The 16,930-nt window shown below is 41.7% G+C and overlaps 5 protein-coding genes across 7 annotated transcripts; 4 read left to right on the forward strand and 1 right to left on the reverse strand.

Moving 5' to 3' along the window:
- Nucleotides 1-1,429: 1,429 nt before the first annotated feature.
- LOC125760983 (vacuolar-sorting protein SNF8) lies at nt 1,430-2,589 on the forward strand. The gene is made up of 3 exons (XM_049421665.1): nt 1,430-1,929; nt 2,009-2,285; nt 2,358-2,589. Exons 1-3 carry the CDS (start codon nt 1,590-1,592, stop codon nt 2,491-2,493), a joined length of 753 nt encoding a protein of 250 aa, XP_049277622.1. The 5' UTR covers nt 1,430-1,589; the 3' UTR covers nt 2,494-2,589.
- Nucleotides 2,590-2,686: 97 nt separating this feature from the next.
- Nucleotides 2,687-5,859, forward strand: LOC125760687 (protein VAC14 homolog). 2 transcript variants are annotated; one of them, XM_049421070.1, is made up of 6 exons: nt 2,687-3,146; nt 3,218-4,679; nt 4,757-4,875; nt 4,931-5,010; nt 5,088-5,253; nt 5,347-5,859. In XM_049421070.1, the coding sequence occupies exons 1-6, from the start codon at nt 3,049-3,051 to the stop codon at nt 5,468-5,470; spliced, it is 2,049 nt and encodes a 682-aa protein (XP_049277027.1). In that variant the 5' UTR covers nt 2,687-3,048; the 3' UTR covers nt 5,471-5,859. The 2 variants fall into 2 exon arrangements, with proteins under 2 accessions (XP_049277027.1, XP_049277020.1); XM_049421063.1 differs by having other exon boundaries at nt 5,344-5,858.
- A 141-nt stretch (nt 5,860-6,000) lies between these two features.
- LOC125760816 (uncharacterized) lies at nt 6,001-9,429 on the forward strand. Its single transcript, XM_049421341.1, has 3 exons — nt 6,001-6,579; nt 6,649-6,726; nt 8,334-9,429. Exons 1-3 carry the CDS (start codon nt 6,211-6,213, stop codon nt 9,075-9,077), a joined length of 1,191 nt encoding a protein of 396 aa, XP_049277298.1. The 5' UTR covers nt 6,001-6,210; the 3' UTR covers nt 9,078-9,429.
- LOC125762351 (uncharacterized) lies at nt 9,233-10,270 on the reverse strand. The gene is made up of 4 exons (XM_049424324.1): nt 9,961-10,270; nt 9,871-9,902; nt 9,421-9,661; nt 9,233-9,357 (listed from the first exon to the last, which is right to left on the reverse strand). Exons 1-4 carry the CDS (start codon nt 9,962-9,964, stop codon nt 9,233-9,235), a joined length of 402 nt encoding a protein of 133 aa, XP_049280281.1. The 5' UTR covers nt 9,965-10,270.
- Nucleotides 10,271-10,579: 309 nt separating this feature from the next.
- On the forward strand, nt 10,580-16,838 carry LOC125760951 (transmembrane protein 41 homolog). Of its 2 annotated transcripts, none has more exons than XM_049421590.1 (4): nt 10,580-10,961; nt 14,217-14,648; nt 14,721-14,849; nt 15,051-16,838. In XM_049421590.1, exons 2-4 carry the CDS (start codon nt 14,365-14,367, stop codon nt 15,556-15,558), a joined length of 921 nt encoding a protein of 306 aa, XP_049277547.1. In that variant the 5' UTR covers nt 10,580-10,961; nt 14,217-14,364; the 3' UTR covers nt 15,559-16,838. The 2 variants fall into 2 exon arrangements, with proteins under 2 accessions (XP_049277547.1, XP_049277557.1); XM_049421600.1 differs by having other exon boundaries at nt 14,222-14,648.
- Nucleotides 16,839-16,930: the final 92 nt, after the last annotated feature.

A 16,930-nucleotide genomic window follows, 5' to 3' on the forward strand; every position in this document is an offset into this window, starting at 1 on the left:
AACTTTCATAAATCATTCGATAAGCTTTAACTAGGTGTATATAAAGAGTTGGTAGTGTATGTGATAAACGACGCCGCTCCACTAGGCAGGACCGGGATCAAATCCCATCCGGACCGCCCCCCGGAGCAAGGACTGACTATCCAGCTAGGTTGGTAAAATAAGTCTAGTACGCCAGAAATGGCCGGCGTGACCTTAGAGGTCGTTAAAAGCCAACAAGAGAGAGAGAGAGAGAGATAAATATAAAGAGTTGAGATTCTACTATTGATGTCTGATCCAAACCGGTAATTTTGTCAACTAGAAATCGTAAATCGTTTCAAACTACTTCGTGTGTTGTTATTCACTTTGAAGGCAATATTACTTATGAAAAGGTAACAACGCTAATCCAACGATCAGGCAATCCGGAATTGTTTTTCCGAATATTTCCTCCACATTCGCACGCACAACTTCACACTACGTGTATAGTAGGAAAATGTAAACAAATATAAATTTAGAACTTCCGTTCTACGAAAAACCTCATAACAAGTTGAGACAGTTGAAGTTATGATCACACCTAAAACATCTTCTGTTGAGAAACTGTTAGCTTCTTAACAATTAAACTTGCTTTACAACATAGAATCACACATAGGCGGAACCGATGTAAACACCTTTTCACTAATTCGGACGAAGGTAGGGGAATCTATGCTTTTTTTTGCGGATACGCCCCTTTTGCAGCATAAAACCATTCTATTGCTGCTAGCATAAAAGTCAACCCTCGTTTCGAACAATTGAGAATTATGTTGGGTTTTATAGCAACCAATCGGTATGCAGCATTCGGTAAGTGTTCGAGCGTGAACGATATGCTACGCATCACCGAGCGTACCTTAAACCATAGGGGGAAATTGAAGGGGTGATTGAAGAGGGTTACAGGCACTGTTGAGAATCATCCTCGATACAATGATTATGTGTACAATGTACTGATAACATAAAGCATATTTTATTAATTTATATGACATGTTTAAAGTTAATAACCTAGACGTTTCTTTCGTTTATGCAAAAGCAAACATGAGGACATGATGACTTGCACGTGCGATAATTTTTATATCTATTAATGTTATGTATAATAATATGATTTTATTAGCCTCTTATATATTGTATTTATCTTCACTAAACTTAAGCAAACTAAAATTAAAATAAAACCATTTATTACATTTTCAGCCTTATTGTTTTGCTCATCACTGTAAAGCTTCAACGGCTGATAGTTCTACCTCGCGTATATACCGTAATAGTTTGCCTGTTCTAGAACAGTAGAACGAACAGTATCATATTATTCTGTAGCGTGAATATTCTTATTACTTTTTAATTGTTTCATAAAAATTAATATCGCAAATTTGTTTAAAAAAGTGCGTTTATCTTCTTTGTTTACATCTATCCCATAATGTAGTCCAGCTGTCAAAGTGTTTCGGTCGCGTCTGTCATAATCAGCTGTTGTCGCGAATTCATTTACAATTTTGGTAAACAAACTTATCCTCGTACATCTTAATCGCTCTCCAAGTGTTTATTGAAAGCAAAGTTTAGTCAAACGATATTTGCTTTACTGAAAAGAAGCTAAAATGCGAAGACGGGCAGGTGTTGGTGCCATACAGAAGCAGCGTCTGGAGGCCGAAAAGTACAAAGACAAGGGAACCGAACTGCAGGATTCACAGTTTGAGCAGATGGTGAAGCAGATGGAAGCATTAAAGGAAAACTTGGAGGAGTTCGCGTCCAAGCATCGGAACGAAATCAAGAAGAACCCACAGTTCCGCCGCCAGTTTCAGGAGATGTGTGCAGCAATCGGTGTGGATCCATTGGCATCGGCCAAAGGGTTTTGGAGCGTTCTGGGTATGGGTGATTTCTTCTACGAGCTCAGTGTACAGGTGGTAGAAGTTTGTCTGGCACACAACCACATAACCGGTAAGGATAGAAGTTGACTGATTGTGATGCAGTGTAACAATGCATATTGTTCCATTCTGAATCGTTTCTGATTCTCTAGGAGGTCTCATGGATTTGGATGAACTGCGAAATCGATTGGTGGCGGCTAGGGGTAAAAGCCAAATCCATCAGGAAATCACGACCGAGGATATACTGATGGCAACGAAGAAGCTGAAAATATTCGGCAACGGGTTTACTGTGTATTCCGTTGGCAAAAATCGCTACATGGTGCAGTCTATACCCGGTGAACTTAGCCTACAGGAAACGACCGTTCTTAGCGTTGCCACGAATCAAGGGCAAGGATCCGTAACCGTTGCATCGCTCATGAACGATTTAGGGTATGCGAGATAGTTCTAATCATTGCATTTTGTATTAGAATCTTAAAAGAGATTTCTTTTATTCTTCTTTAGATGGACCCAAGCGAGAGCTGAACAGGCAGTAGATAAAATGCTCGGCGAAGGTATGGCGTGGCTAGATACGCAAGGCGAAGAGAAATCGTACTGGTTTCCTAGTCTTTTCCCGGGACGTTTAACGACAAAAGTTTAATTCCACTTCCAAAGGTCATTTCATATTCAACGGTGAAATTATCTGAGTGCATTATTATTGCTAAGATAACGAAAATAAAACTAGCTATTTCAATAATTATCTGTTTCTTCTAACTAACCGAAAATCGATTTAAATCGTAGTTCAAACTAGATGCTGTCATCGAAATGTTCTTTCTGTTCACATGAAAGTAAACGCAGGGCTCAATAGACAGTGCCGTACGGAATTGAAGAAATTTTGTTAAATGAATTGAAAAGGAAAAACAATCGTTTTTCATCAGAGATTTGTTTTAATAGAAGGTTTGTAAACTATTTAAAATATATTATGAATAAAGTCTTACTTGAAAGACGTACGGCATTTTTACCAGGCTAAACTTTAATTATATTCCATCCCACGGACAGATCGTTGCCGACCCCTGCTATAAACAATTCCTGTCACTGTGCTCACCCGCTGTAGTGTCAATGTTGTTGGGAGGTAATATATAAACAATTTCTCTGCAGAAGATCGTGATAAGTGAACAATTAGTCATAGAAACGTATCGAAACCAATAAAATAAATATGGAAAATGCATTTGCACCTATTAGTGAAGCGTGTGTTAAAGCCCTCAGCGACAAAACATATGAGAAACGAAAAGTGGCTGCCTTGGAGATCGAAAAGTATGGGTTTTGGTAATTATGACGCATCTCCACACAGAAACTGATAGTGGCTTTTTGCCTCCGTTTTGCAGGATGGTCACCGATTTCAAGATGAAAAAGAATATGACACAGATCAAACGGATCATCGATGTGCTGAGCAGAGATTTTGTTCGTTCGAATGACTCGAATAAAAAGAAGGGTGGCTTGATAGCGCTGGCAGCGACTAGTATCGCGCTCGGCAAGGACACGGAAAAGTTTATCGAAGATATCGTCAATCCAATAATGAATTGCCTGATCGATAATGATAATCGTGTACGATTTTTCGCCAGTGAATCATTGTACAACGTGGTAAAGGTTGCGCGCGGGGCCGTACTACCCTTCTTTCCGAGCGTATTCAACGCCCTCAGCCGGCTTGTAACGGATCCGGATCAGAGTATCAAGAATGGGAGCGAAATTCTTGACCGATTGTTGAAAGACATCGTGATCGAATCGTCGCAAACGTTTGACCTGGATGCGTTCATCCCGCTGGTACGGGAGCGAATCATGGCGAAGAGTTCGTTTGCCCGGCAGTTCATCATATCGTGGATATCTGTGCTGAATGCGGTGCCTGAGATAAATATGGTTATGTTTCTGCCCGAAATATTGCACGGTCTGTTTCAGATATTAGAGGATCCGTTGCCCGAAATTCAGCGTATGTGCGAATCTCTGTTGGCACAGTTTCTCAAAATCATCAAGATGGATCCAACCGCCGCAGACATACCGAAGATGACGAATGTGCTGATTGTGCAGGCTCAGTCTAGCAATCCGCTGATCCAGTTCTATGCTATCTCGTGGATCAAGGAGTTCGTGCAGTTGTCCGGTGGTGAGATACTAAGCTTCTCGAGCGGTATATTCACCGCAATACTGCCCTGCCTAGCGTTCGAGAGTGACGCGAAAAAGAACATTAAGGATTGTGCCAACGCGGTCAATCTGAACCTGCTCGAACTTATCTCAAACGGTGAGGATAAGCAGAAGAATCTCAGCTATCTCGATCTGAACTCGGTAATGGAAGTGCTGCGCCAGTATCTCGTCCACAGTCCCGTCCCGACGAAGATTGCTGTGCTGAAGTGGGTCCATCATCTCTTTACCGAGGTGCACGACGAAATGTCGGAGCACGCGAACAAACTGTTCCCGGTACTGTTGCGCGACTGTCTGTCGGACAGCTCGGATGAGGTGGTCCTGCAGGCGATCGTTGTGCTGGCGGAAATTGTTAATTCGGCCACGGTAAAGGGTAACGATTTCGACCAAACGCAATACCGACAGTTTCTGGTGGAGCTGCTAAACTTGTTCAGCGAAAACAACACATTCCTGGAGAAGCGTGGCACCTTGATTATACGGCAGCTGTGCCGGTTGCTGAACGCGGAATACATCTACCGAACGTTTGCGGAAATTTTGCTAGAAGAACGAATCAGTCTCAAAATTGCTTCGACCATGGTTCGAACACTGAACATGATACTGCTCACGACGTCCGATCTGTTCGATCTGCGCAACATGCTACACGACATACGAAATGAGGTGAAGTTTTTTTTATTATTAAACGATATCCTGTCATTTATGAGGAATTTGTTTAAATATATTTTGTACATTTGCAGAAGTCTGCCTCATTATTTGAGTGCCTTTATAGATGTTGGGCCCACTGTCCTGTGTCGACATTGTCACTCTGCCTGCTGGCACAGTGTTATCAACACGTATCGGAAATCGTCACTTTATTGTAAGTGCTTACTTGAATTTTCAAACCCCAAATTAACGTTTTCTTCCACTTTCAGTGCTGATATAGAAATAACCGTAGACTTTCTCGTAGAAATCGATAAGATGGTACAGCTTATCGAATCACCGATATTTGCATGTAAGATATTCTCTCTCACGTGCTTCACGTCTTTTGATCATCTCGTCTAACGCTCTATGTTTTTCATTTTTTTTCAGCTTTACGATTAGCCCTTATTTCCCACTCCAATGATAATGCTGACGCCCAACATTTATCTCGTGCGCTGTACGGCATATTGATGCTTTTACCCCAAACGGAAGCGTTTCATCTGTTGAACAATCGGTTAAAGTGTGTGCCTAACTATTGGAGTCAACCGAACAAGATGTAATGTCTAATCTAATGTAAAATTATTCAAATAACATTAATTAACATTTTTTCTCATTTTTCCTCTCTATATTTACTTTTCGTTTGTAGCAGCTCTAAATCCACGAACGAAAGCCAATGCAACATAAAGTTTGACGAGCTGTTCATCTACTTCAAGCACATACAAGATCTTCACCATCAAAAGCGTGTCGAGAAGCGAAAGAAAAATCAATTCTAAAACGAGTTTGCGATTATCATCGATGCAAAAACATAAAAACTATTTTTTTATGTGTATCCCAAATCAGTTATAATTGCATATATTTTTTATAAAGCCTAATTGTGCTATAGGCGAGCAAATCAGGATAATTTTTAAGGGCTAAAACTGCTTCCAAATTAATATGTTATATTTTTAATAATTCTTGTAAATGTACAACAATAAAGAAACAGGATGTCTCATCTTTATTATACATTCCCTGCACAATTAGCAGATGCTTTCTTTATCATCTAACAAACAAAGAACCATAACATCCAAGCGGGATAGGTTACGAACAAAGAGTAAACAATAAATACATTCTTATATCCGTGTAAAATTTGTTGTCTTAAAACAGGCATTTTTTGGCTGGGTAATTAATATGAAAATTAATATGGATCTTACGTTAGCAAAGAATACATATTTTCATCTATTTCCAAACCTGAATATTGTAGGGTTTATGCGTATTTTACTGATTATAGTGCAGAAATATGAAAGTTTCACATTTCATTGAAACATTAGGCTTTCTACACATGAATCCGCGGACGCCGCGGTCCGCGGAAAACACGTATAACTTGTGTTATTAATTATGTTATACCTACCTTCAACACTGAATAATAAACCGATGCCTTTGACAGATTGTTTATTGTATTTAAACAGTGTGTTGATAAACATTGCATGTTGTGTCCGGATAAACCTTGCATTTGTTGTGATTTAATAAAACAATTATGAATCGCGAAAAAACTGCAGCCGTTCTGCAATTTACTCAAGCAATGACGAATTTCCTTCGTCTACATATGGTTTCCCTTCGCCAACCACCTGCTAGGGAATGGATGCGCCCCATGCTGCTCGAAAGAGATGACCACGCTGGACGACTAATGGACACAATTTTGGAAGAAGAGCTGGATAGCACCATAATTAATTTTTTGAGGCTATCCAGAAATGATTTCAACTATCTGCTTCGTGCTGTTGAATCGAAAATTCAAAAAGTAGATACAAATATGCGCAAGAGCTTATCAGCTAAGGAAAAGCTCATTGTGACTTTGCGGTATTTGGCAACGGGCGATCAATATAAATCGCTTGAATATTCATTCCGGGCAAGTCCTATTTTTTATTTTTTAATAAAACACTTGCATCTTATTTTAATTAATCATGTTATTTAACAGATTTCAGCACAAGCTATCAGCAGCTTTATTCCCGAAGTGTGCGACTGTCTCGTTGAAACGTTGCGAGATTACGTAAAGGTAAAAACATAAATGTATTTTATGTATCATTTTAGTCACTTTCTGAAAAGGATCACGCCCGCTGGTTATAGAAAACTAACCGAGAGTGTCGTCGCTGCTACTATTATTTCGGAGGAACGATTGAGGCACAGAAAAAACTAACTACAGTGGCTCCGGTAGAGATTGCAATCCGCAACTGAGCCTTAGTTTAGCACCTACGATTTACACCCAGTGTTGCGAGTACGAAGCTGTGCAGTGAAATAAGCACACAGAAGATATTTCTATCCTTTTATCTGTCATCGTAAACAAGCAGGTCTTATCTGACCGATTCTTGGTACAAGAATGAGATTTGGAGGATTTGGTACTAGATCCGTTGATCGATCACACGACGCCTTTGATAGCCAACAAACCAGGACAGATTACGCATAAAATTTTCTCTCACGCACGATCCGATGTGATATATCGATATCATGACGAGCCAAGATGCGGCCATCGGATTAAGTGCATATTGAATGTGCTATTTTTGAAAACATAAACTGCATTCGAACGCTTGAACTTTGTGGTTTCAACGATAGTTGAACTTCAATAACCACGCTATAAAAGGTTGCGCATCTCTTTTTTCAGGTTAGTCTCTGCATCGCCATGAGACTACCTAGTAACGGTGTTGTTCCGTCCGGAATTTGTCCTACGATGTTGTGTTTTTTAAGGTAAACTGATATCTACTAAATCTTTCGGTGGCTCTGAAAAGAGCCGATGGTTTTGCTTACGGTGCGTAAACCACTTGGTTTTTTGTATGGTCCTTTGCGAAGGCAATCTTCGCCTGCTGCAGGAGCCCAGCGCCATCGTTCCATCTCAGTTTGGGTCTACCACGACTCATCTGTCCATGTGAACGACTTAAAAGGATTTAACGGGCTGAGTCATCCGGTGTCATTGGATGGTTCCGCACCCGCATGTATGAAGATGAGCAAACCCATCTCCTTGGCGCAAACCCTTGATGGTATTAGGCCAGGGCCAGGGCAATCACGCCACTTCTGTCCTTTCATGGACGGTAACCCCAGCGTTGCTCGAACCGGTCCTGATTCTCTTCTTGGACCATTCGAATCATGCGCGCCAAACATCGCTCCTGACGTTCGGGAGACCATCCTCGCATCAGGTTTCGCACACTATCCAACGGATCTTCCGGCATACTCATCCGCTCAATCAACGATTGCGTGGCCGTACTAACGACACGCAAAGAGTTCATCACCTCCTCAGTGTAGGCAATGTTGACTTCTTCACGTCGTCGCTTTCTGGCCCGCACAGTCTCATTGGGCGGAGTAGTTGCTCGGGGAGGCGTTGGATAGCGCGTTGGCGAAATGATCCGAGATGGTCCTGGACGCGGCGACGTGATCCGAGATGGCCCGGGAAGCGGTGCACCGATTCGAGATGGTCCTGGGAGTGGCGATGATACGCGGGACGGTTCTGGCTGCTGGCTGGATGGTAGCGGAGATGAAACAAATGCTTCATCCAACACCTCGATTTCCAAATACGATTGCTGAATTAAAAATAATAAATATGAAATAATTAAGTTACATGTGAACATCACGAGGAACCAATTTGAAATATTCTTTTTCTCATTATTTTCATAGCTACCCTCAAGTCCAGACGATTGGATGAAAATCGTACAGGGCTTTGAGGATAAATGGAACTTTCCTCATACGCTCGGGGCTATGGACGGCAAGCACGTAGGAATCAAATCACCCCCCAACAGTGGAACCAACTACTACAACTACAGGAAATTTTTCAGCGTCGTACTGTTGGGAGTAGTAGATTCCAACAGTAATTTCATATTTGCAGATGTTGGTTCCAGGGGAAGAATCTCTGATGGAGGTGTATTTAAAAATACATTACTCTATCACAAGCTAGAGACAAATGAGTGTAACCTTCCATGTCCAGCACCGTTAAGCCCATCGTCAAACATCTTGGTTCCCTATATGTTTTTAGGTGATAAAGCATTTCCTCTAACACAATATTGCCTTCGCCCTTTTGGTGGTTTGACCGAAAGGAGATCGACCGAGCGAAACTTCAACGAGCGACATTCTAAAGCTAGACGCTGCGTGGAAATGGCTTTCGGAATCCTGAGTGGACGTTTCCGGGTTTTAAAAAAACCGATTGAGCTCGAAGAAGGAAATGCAAAAAAAGTTATAATGGCTGCAATATATTTACATAACTTCATTCGTAGAGATGCAAATGTGCGAAGCCAAGATGCTAGACGATTCAACACTACTCACGACGAAGTGAATTTACGTAACCTAAACTCGAATCGAAATCGCTCCGGGAACGAAATGCTACATATTCGGATGCACATTGCTGACTTCCTCCTAAATCATTGAAATATCCCTGCTAATTTAAAATTAAACTACTGTGACATTATGAATTGAAAAAAAACTGTATTGAGAGCAAATATTGTGTATCTTTATTATTTAATTATCGCAACCTACCGACGAAATGCATTCAGATTGCATAAAAATGATTTCATAAACTAGAACTAGAACTTTAATAGAATGTCGATTTTACTTACGGTATCGATGGTTGTTCCACACGCTGTGCTAGAATCCAGGAAGCTCATAGCACGGTAAGCAAACCAGGTCGGGCGATAAATTTCAGCGGCACCTGAAAATATCAAATAAACATGACAACATTAACATGCACTACGAAATATCTTTTAATACATACCGGAACCAGTGATAAGGCTCTTATTGTGCGCCGATCTGCACTTCCTGTAAATCGACTGAAGAGACGTCCACTTCTCTTTCAGCCGATTTATAGGATGCCCCGTTTGCTCCGAAATTTCTGCCCAATCGTCCTGTCGCCGGTTTAAATTTTTATACCGCTCATCCTGGCGGTTCCATAAGGCGGAGTGGCGGAACATGAGGTCGATGAAAACCAAAGTTTCCTCCTCACTCATGTTAACCGTCTGAAAACAAATGAACAAAATAAATTTTTCCACAATTTTCAGACCACCGTGAAGAACACACAAGCACCATTTCATGATGCTGATGTTGAACAAAGTACGGGCTCCATTTATTACTCCAGTACAGGCTTTCCATCTCGAGGAACAAGCTAACTAATCATCCGGAGCGAGTACAGTTCTTTACATCATAGCAAGAACATGGCACAACTTACCTTTCGCTTGACTTTCGGCTCCGATCTGGAATCTAAATAAAAGCAAATATGAACACAAACTTTATTATCTAGCAATTATTGTATATTTACCCATTTTATTCAAGTAGTACACACAATTTGTTCAAATAGTACAGACAAAATTGATATTTCACACTAGCGAGCAAGATGTAACCACCACGACGAACCACCAGCGTGCAAGATGTAAACAATAATAAAATGTCATCAACCGCGGTACCGCGGAAACACAGTTTTGTTGAACATCAACAAATCTGCGGAACAGCAGGCGCCGCGGTAGGTTTGACAGCCCACCGCGGAATTTGACAGCCGAACGGACCCAACTGGTATACAAGTTATACGTGTTTTCCGCGGACCGCGGCGTCCGCGGATCCATGTGTAGAAAGCCTTAAGAAAAATAGATACAATCGAGCATTTAACGGTTAAACTATTCGAATTGTGTTTGAAATTTTGATGTCGAACTGCTCGACTGGCGTTTGCGCGAAAAAAAAACTGTACATTTCTTTACGCAATTATTTTCCACAGAACTAAGTCAATCATAAATGCTTTCCAATAAATGATTTAAAAGTTTATTTACAATATTTACCCGATTTATTCGTTGTTCTCGTTGAACGATTGAATTTTCAACCATTTTCGAAAATCGAAGCAAACCTTTTCAGCACGCCCTTTTCGAACTGTCAAAACACGGTTTACCTTTGTGTGACCACGGCTTCATTCGTGTGCCATCGTTTCTGCTGTTTTCTGCGTTGATTTCTATACGCTTTACCTTTATTACCAGCAACTGTTGTGGTGACGAAGTGTGCTAACGATCGTTTTAAGTTCTAGAAAGAAGCGGCCGTGTATCTTTAATCAATCCACCACCGTCGGTTTCATTCGTCCGCAAGAAAAATTGGTGCTGCTGGGTCCAGCAATCAACACAAAGCGGTGCGAAGCGTTTGGAAGTCAAACAAAACCGAACACAATTGGTCGTTTCGATCCGGTAGCAGCGAACGAGGTGTACGTATCGGTTGTGTCCGAATCAACCGTGACCAGTGCCTGCAGTTGCACAATAAAGCATCGCATCGGACATAAAGAAGGTACGATTTAATATCCGCCCTTATTTTCAGATGCTTATCGATCTGTAGTGCGCATCGGTGTTTGTGGTGCTTGTTGGTTGTACAAACGTTTAGCACGAAAAGGTAACACATCGCGCCGCAACCCATCATACCGTGTGAGATGGTTTTTTCTTCTTCCTCGGTGCAAGGATATATAGCACCTTTGCCCAAAAAAATGCTTGCAACCGCGGAACAGTACAAAGAGCGCGTAGGTTCCAGTGCCTGCTGTGTTTTAGTCATTGTTGTCGCTGCCAAGCAAAGACGACGAGCAAACTCGTTTCTTTCGCATTGTGTATGAGTGTGTGTATGTGCACACTAAAAAAGAGCCTTGAGCCATCGGAGTACGTAACCGTTGCCACCACCATACAAACCGACCGTTTCCTACCACACCAAAATGGTCACCCGTCCCTGAATTAGCAAACAACGGCCACATGTACAACCAACATCGAACCATCCGAAACAGTTAGGACAGGAATAGTTTACCGGGTAGGGGAAGGTAATTACGACACAAGGTCGGAGCACGCACCGTGCGGGCAAGACGCATGCAGAGCGAGATAAAAATAGGCAAAGCAAAGGTGGATAAAAAGGTAACACTACACATCAGGCGATATCTCTCATCCGGCCAGGCATTCGCGGTGGGGATGAATATGCTTCCTATTCCCCCCACAATGTGGGATTTAGCTGTTGTTGTTCAAGGGAACAACGGTGGCAATGCCGATGATAAGGAAATCATCCCGCCCTCGTGTTGACTTACTTTTGGTTTGTAACGGTCACCTTGGGGTATGGGTGTGGGGACACGATGGCACGGTGAGATGCCGTTTCCCGTTCTGGAACTCGCACACAACAACTTCTACAAGGTCACATACAAAGAATCGCATGATCAGCATATGAGGGTCACAACAGCTGGAAGGGAAAATGATGCGCGCACGCTTATAGTTCACATCAACGCGATTCGCGTTGAAGAGAACGCAACCAACTAAGCCATACAAAAACCTTACCGAAAAAAAACTATGCCAAAAAGCACTTTGTTTTGCTTTAGTCTCTCTTCACATTATAAGAACAGAGGAAGAAAAACCGCAAAGAAAACAGTCCAAGTACAGACCAAGAAGTCGAATGGTCCGAGCGAAAGGGATTTTCACTTTCATCATATTCCGTACTACTTCCTCCGTTTACCTTGACCCACCGTTGCGCACATCTACGTAAGCAACGAAAGCAAAAGTGAAGCTTTTGGCGTCGAATACATTAAAAGAAGCTAATATGGAAAGCGATAACCGGCAGCTAAACATTTTACTGCAGTTATTTTTATTCTCACTACACAATTTTGTATTATTGAGCTAAGTTAGTCCACCAGCGCTCCAAAGTATCTGTCTTTTTTTAATCGTCTAACAATAGTATAATGCTCCAATCGCGTGACCCATTTTTAGATTGATAAAGCGGGGGAAAAATAGCTCATGAAATGATTAAACCTGCTTCGCTGTTGTGCCATTAATTTAATTAATGTCATTATAATTAAGTTTAGTTTGTTTTATAGACAAGCTAATCTACCTTTTTTTGTTATTTTTAAATGAGTCAAGCGATGGTGTAATGGAATCCCCACCAATTAAGTTTAGTTTGTGTTTTTTTTGTTATTTTTAAATGAGTCAAGCGATGTAGTAAAGGAATCCCCACCAAGCTGCGGTGAGAAATCGCAACGATGAATCACACCTTTACTCGTGTAGATTAAACCGTTTGCTTAACCATACTAGAAAACCAAATATGCTTGCTTAGCAGATTAAATATGTATACAGTAGAATGCCGATTATTCGTGCTCATCCGAACTCAGCCCTTGCCGGATAAGCGAATATCACGGATAATAGGCACAACTCTTTTTATTGATAAATATTAGTGTGTAATGGGTTGACTTTTTTTTCTAAATCTAAATGTTATTATATTATTCTTAATAATATAATATTCTTTGGTGCACTTTGCAAACTAAATCTGTTCTGTTTGGTCGAACTTAAGTCAATTGTATCATTTCCTATTGAGGCTTTTATGTTTTGCTATCACCGGTTTGCAGTAAAAACAGAAGAACATCGATTTCTCGGGGGCGGATTAACCGTACGCCGGAAACAGTTGTTCAACCGTTGTAATTATAAAATAATTTTATTTTATGTTCTAAATTTTAATTGTTATTTGTAAATAATTTGCTTGAATCATTTTTACCATTAAAAGGACCACCATAGTATAGTATATAGATACTATATAGACGGGGCGGCCCGGTGGTGCATGTGATAAACAGCGCCAGTCCACACGACAGGACCGGGTTCAAATCCCATCTGGACCGTCCCCCGTAGCAAGGACTATCCGGCTAAGTGGTAAAAATAAGTCTAGTAAGCCAGAAATGGCCGCCGTGACCTGTAAGATCGTTAAAGCCAAGAAGAGAGATACACTTTATCTAGATATATAAATAACCTTGATATTTAAGGGACTATTATCCGTGGAAATCGATTAACCGGCATCAGTCCGGTCCCGAGCATTCCGGATAATCGACGTTCCACTGTATGTCAAATCGCTTTTAGAACTGTCATTTCCGAGCAGCATGGATAATGGAACAGCCGGATAAAAGATACCCGGATAACTGGTGCTCAACTGTATTTGACAAGTTTAAAAGATTTTCTAGATTGTTGAAGGTTCCATCAGCTTTCATTATATCCAATTATTATTCAGAATAATGTAGAATGAAGTTCTCAAATGAGCGCCGAAAAATACTACCCAAATCTACAATTACTTAATTATATATTGTAAGGCTTTTACTTGTATTAACGAGCAACTGGTTAAACACGTGATCGCCCACTTAAACATTACGAATGTTCTTCCGGTAACAAGAACAAAATGGTAAATGTTATAGTTTTTCAACCTTCATGTTCGAAAAAAAAGTATTAAAGAGTATTATATATGTTTTTGCTCCCTTTCCAATTAAGCTATTTATATAATGTATTTGTCGGTATGTAAGCAAACAACAAACCGCGTACTATATCTACAAATACGTAGTGCGATTGCGTACTCAATTATCTTGCAACGTTAACGTCACACATCGGATGACAATCTTACATGCCCACTACGAATTGTCGCTTCCTGTTCATGATATTTATTTCTCAATTACGTTTCTCTCATTCTCGGTATTAATCATCGGCTTTTGTTGCTGCGTATCGTACGATTCGGTGTTATCTGTGTTGGTGCGGGAACGAAACGTCGCAGAACAGGTGATTCCCATCACCCCCGCCCTCCCCCCGCCGGGCCCGCCACCAACAAACAACAAAACCAGCTGATCTAACAAATGCCAATAGTCACAGTCGTAAGCGAACGGCGTACCAGCATCCGAGGTTAGGGGGGAACCGGGTTAATCATGGCACCGGATGCGATCGGAACGGCACTGTACAGTGAGAACAACAACCAGCACGAGAAGCCACAACAGCGACCGGTTATGATGAACGGTTCCCCGAGGGTTGACGAGCGCCATGACGTTGCTAACGGTGATGTGCAGCTCAAACACAACCAGCAACAACAACAACAACAACCAGCGGATGAGGATCGTTCTGCACGGCAATCGCTCATCATACTGGCGGCCATTTTCTTTACCAGCCTGTTTGCGATGTTGTACGTCTATGCAATGTTTCCCCAGCTGGAAGAGTAAGTTTGCTAGCCTTATATTAGTACAGCAATGCAACAGTTTCGCTATAACGTTGTTGTCTCTTTTATTAGGTCTGAAAAGCAAAACCTTAAGGTGCCGTTCGATATCGAGGATGCCAAGCAGCTGGGCCGTGTGCTCGATCGCTACAAGGATCTGTACAATGTTGAGGTGATGTTTGGCATCATACTGGTGTACATATTGTAAGTAATTAGACAATACGTTCATGCCTGCTATCGCTTGTTTTGCACGGGGTTAGCCTTAACCCTTCGCGCTTCATAACTGCTGGGTTGGCAGCTTGTTTTTTTTCTCTGTGTAAATCTAATTTATTTCCTTCCTTCCTCTCTCTCTCGACGCTCGTTGTTTGCGCCTTCTTCTATCACGAACGCTTTTCTGTCCCGAAGTCTACAAACGTTTGCCATACCGGGTTCATTGTTCCTATCGATACTGAGCGGATTCCTGTACAGTTTCCCGGTTGCACTCACGCTCGTATGCTTCTGTTCCGCGCTCGGTGCTACACTGTGCTATCTGCTGTCGCAGCTGGTCGGACGGCGGTTGGTGAAGTACTACTTTCCGGAACGGGCCCACCACTGGGCGAAGCAGGTCGATCGGCACCGGGACGATCTGCTCAGCTATATGCTGTTCCTGCGCATGACACCGTTCCTGCCGAACTGGTTCATCAACCTAGTCGCGCCGGTGATCGGTGTACCGCTGTACCCGTTCGCACTCGGCACATTCCTTGGCGTCGCGCCGCCCTCCTTCATCGCCATCCAGGCGGGCAAAACGCTCTACAAGATGACCAGTTCGAGCGACGCGTTCAGCTGGGGCTCGATCGCGATGCTGGCCGCCTTCTCCGTCGTAGCGCTCGTGCCGGTTATCTTTAAGCGATACTTTAAAACAAAGATCGACTAAAGCGTGCCCGGGGGATGGGGTTTTGCTGATGTATTTACTTCAATGCTAAAAATTCTTGCATGACGTATAGGCCCAAGCCGATAGGTTAATAATATGTAGCCAAAGAGATAACAAAAAAAAAAACAGCAACTAAATTAAGTAAGGATAGCTGGGTATGTGCGCGGGCATGTTACGGTTACACGCGATTAATTCCTATTATTGCTACTGACGACGAGGATGATACGTAGTTCTATTATTTGTTTTGGCATGGAACCGACCGCAAACTTTACGATTTCCACATACACGCGACGCACATACGATGGGTAACGATAAGAAGGGTATGGTTTAAAACACATACCTAGGTGGATAGAAGCTAAAAGGTAAGGGAACGAATTAAATATGAACAGAAACAACAGCAGCTACTAGAACAAGACACACACACACAAAACGAAAGACAAAATTAGCTTACAATCTAGAGAAGCCAACTTATTAGTAGATAAAATACCAAAACCATCAAACCCGGTTTTCAAAAACAGAATCAGTTCAGGAATATTCAAACCAGGATATATTGTTCAGTTACTGTAGACAAGCAGGTACGAAACAGCTCAAACTCAAAATTGTCACCAAATTTACTGTCACAACTAAATTGAAATGGTGAGCAGCAAGCTGCTGCAAAAAGGGTATAGGTTTCGGTTTTATTTTACTGTTCATTTGTGATGTGATCGTATCCTTTATTTAGCACGAAGAATGAAGACGAAAACGGCGATACACAACATGCGTGCATGTGTTGGAAATCGGCAAAGGAAAGATTAGTCAAACCAGTAGTGTGTAAGTAATTGGTGAAAGATGTCGGATTGTATAAAAAACAAAATCAAACAAACACAAAACCAAGCAAAATAGGGAGGCGTGCGTTACAATAAGTAATAGCTAAATGTCACAATAATGATGGCACGCAAGTAAGATAACCGGAAGGAAATGTGGAAACCCAGAAGGGTGGGAAAAACAAAAAAATGCAAATGGGCAAATACCGCAAACACACAAAAAAAACAAGTCATTGAACACGTCTATCCGGCTTACGTGGGTGCGATAGTCACGCGCTTCGAGTTAGAAGATATAGGTAGACGATAATTTATTGCATAGAAACAAAATACAAAATTCTGTGGTATAGGTAGGTTGGGTGGGAGCATGGGGTTTGCCCAACGAACCGATTGGCAGTGTGGAATATGATTTTCGCGATTATTTCCAATTGTACCATTCATAATAAATGAACCGATACGATTAACCCGGACCAAAAGCTAAAACATGTTTACTCGGTTGTTATGTTTTATTTATGCATTGATGTTACAAGCCAGCTTTTGTTCCTCTTATACATGCTTTAAATTAAAACCTTTGC

This window comes from Anopheles funestus, chromosome X (genome assembly GCF_943734845.2).
Source record: "Anopheles funestus chromosome X, idAnoFuneDA-416_04, whole genome shotgun sequence".
Classification (NCBI taxonomy): domain Eukaryota; kingdom Metazoa; phylum Arthropoda; class Insecta; order Diptera; family Culicidae; genus Anopheles; species Anopheles funestus.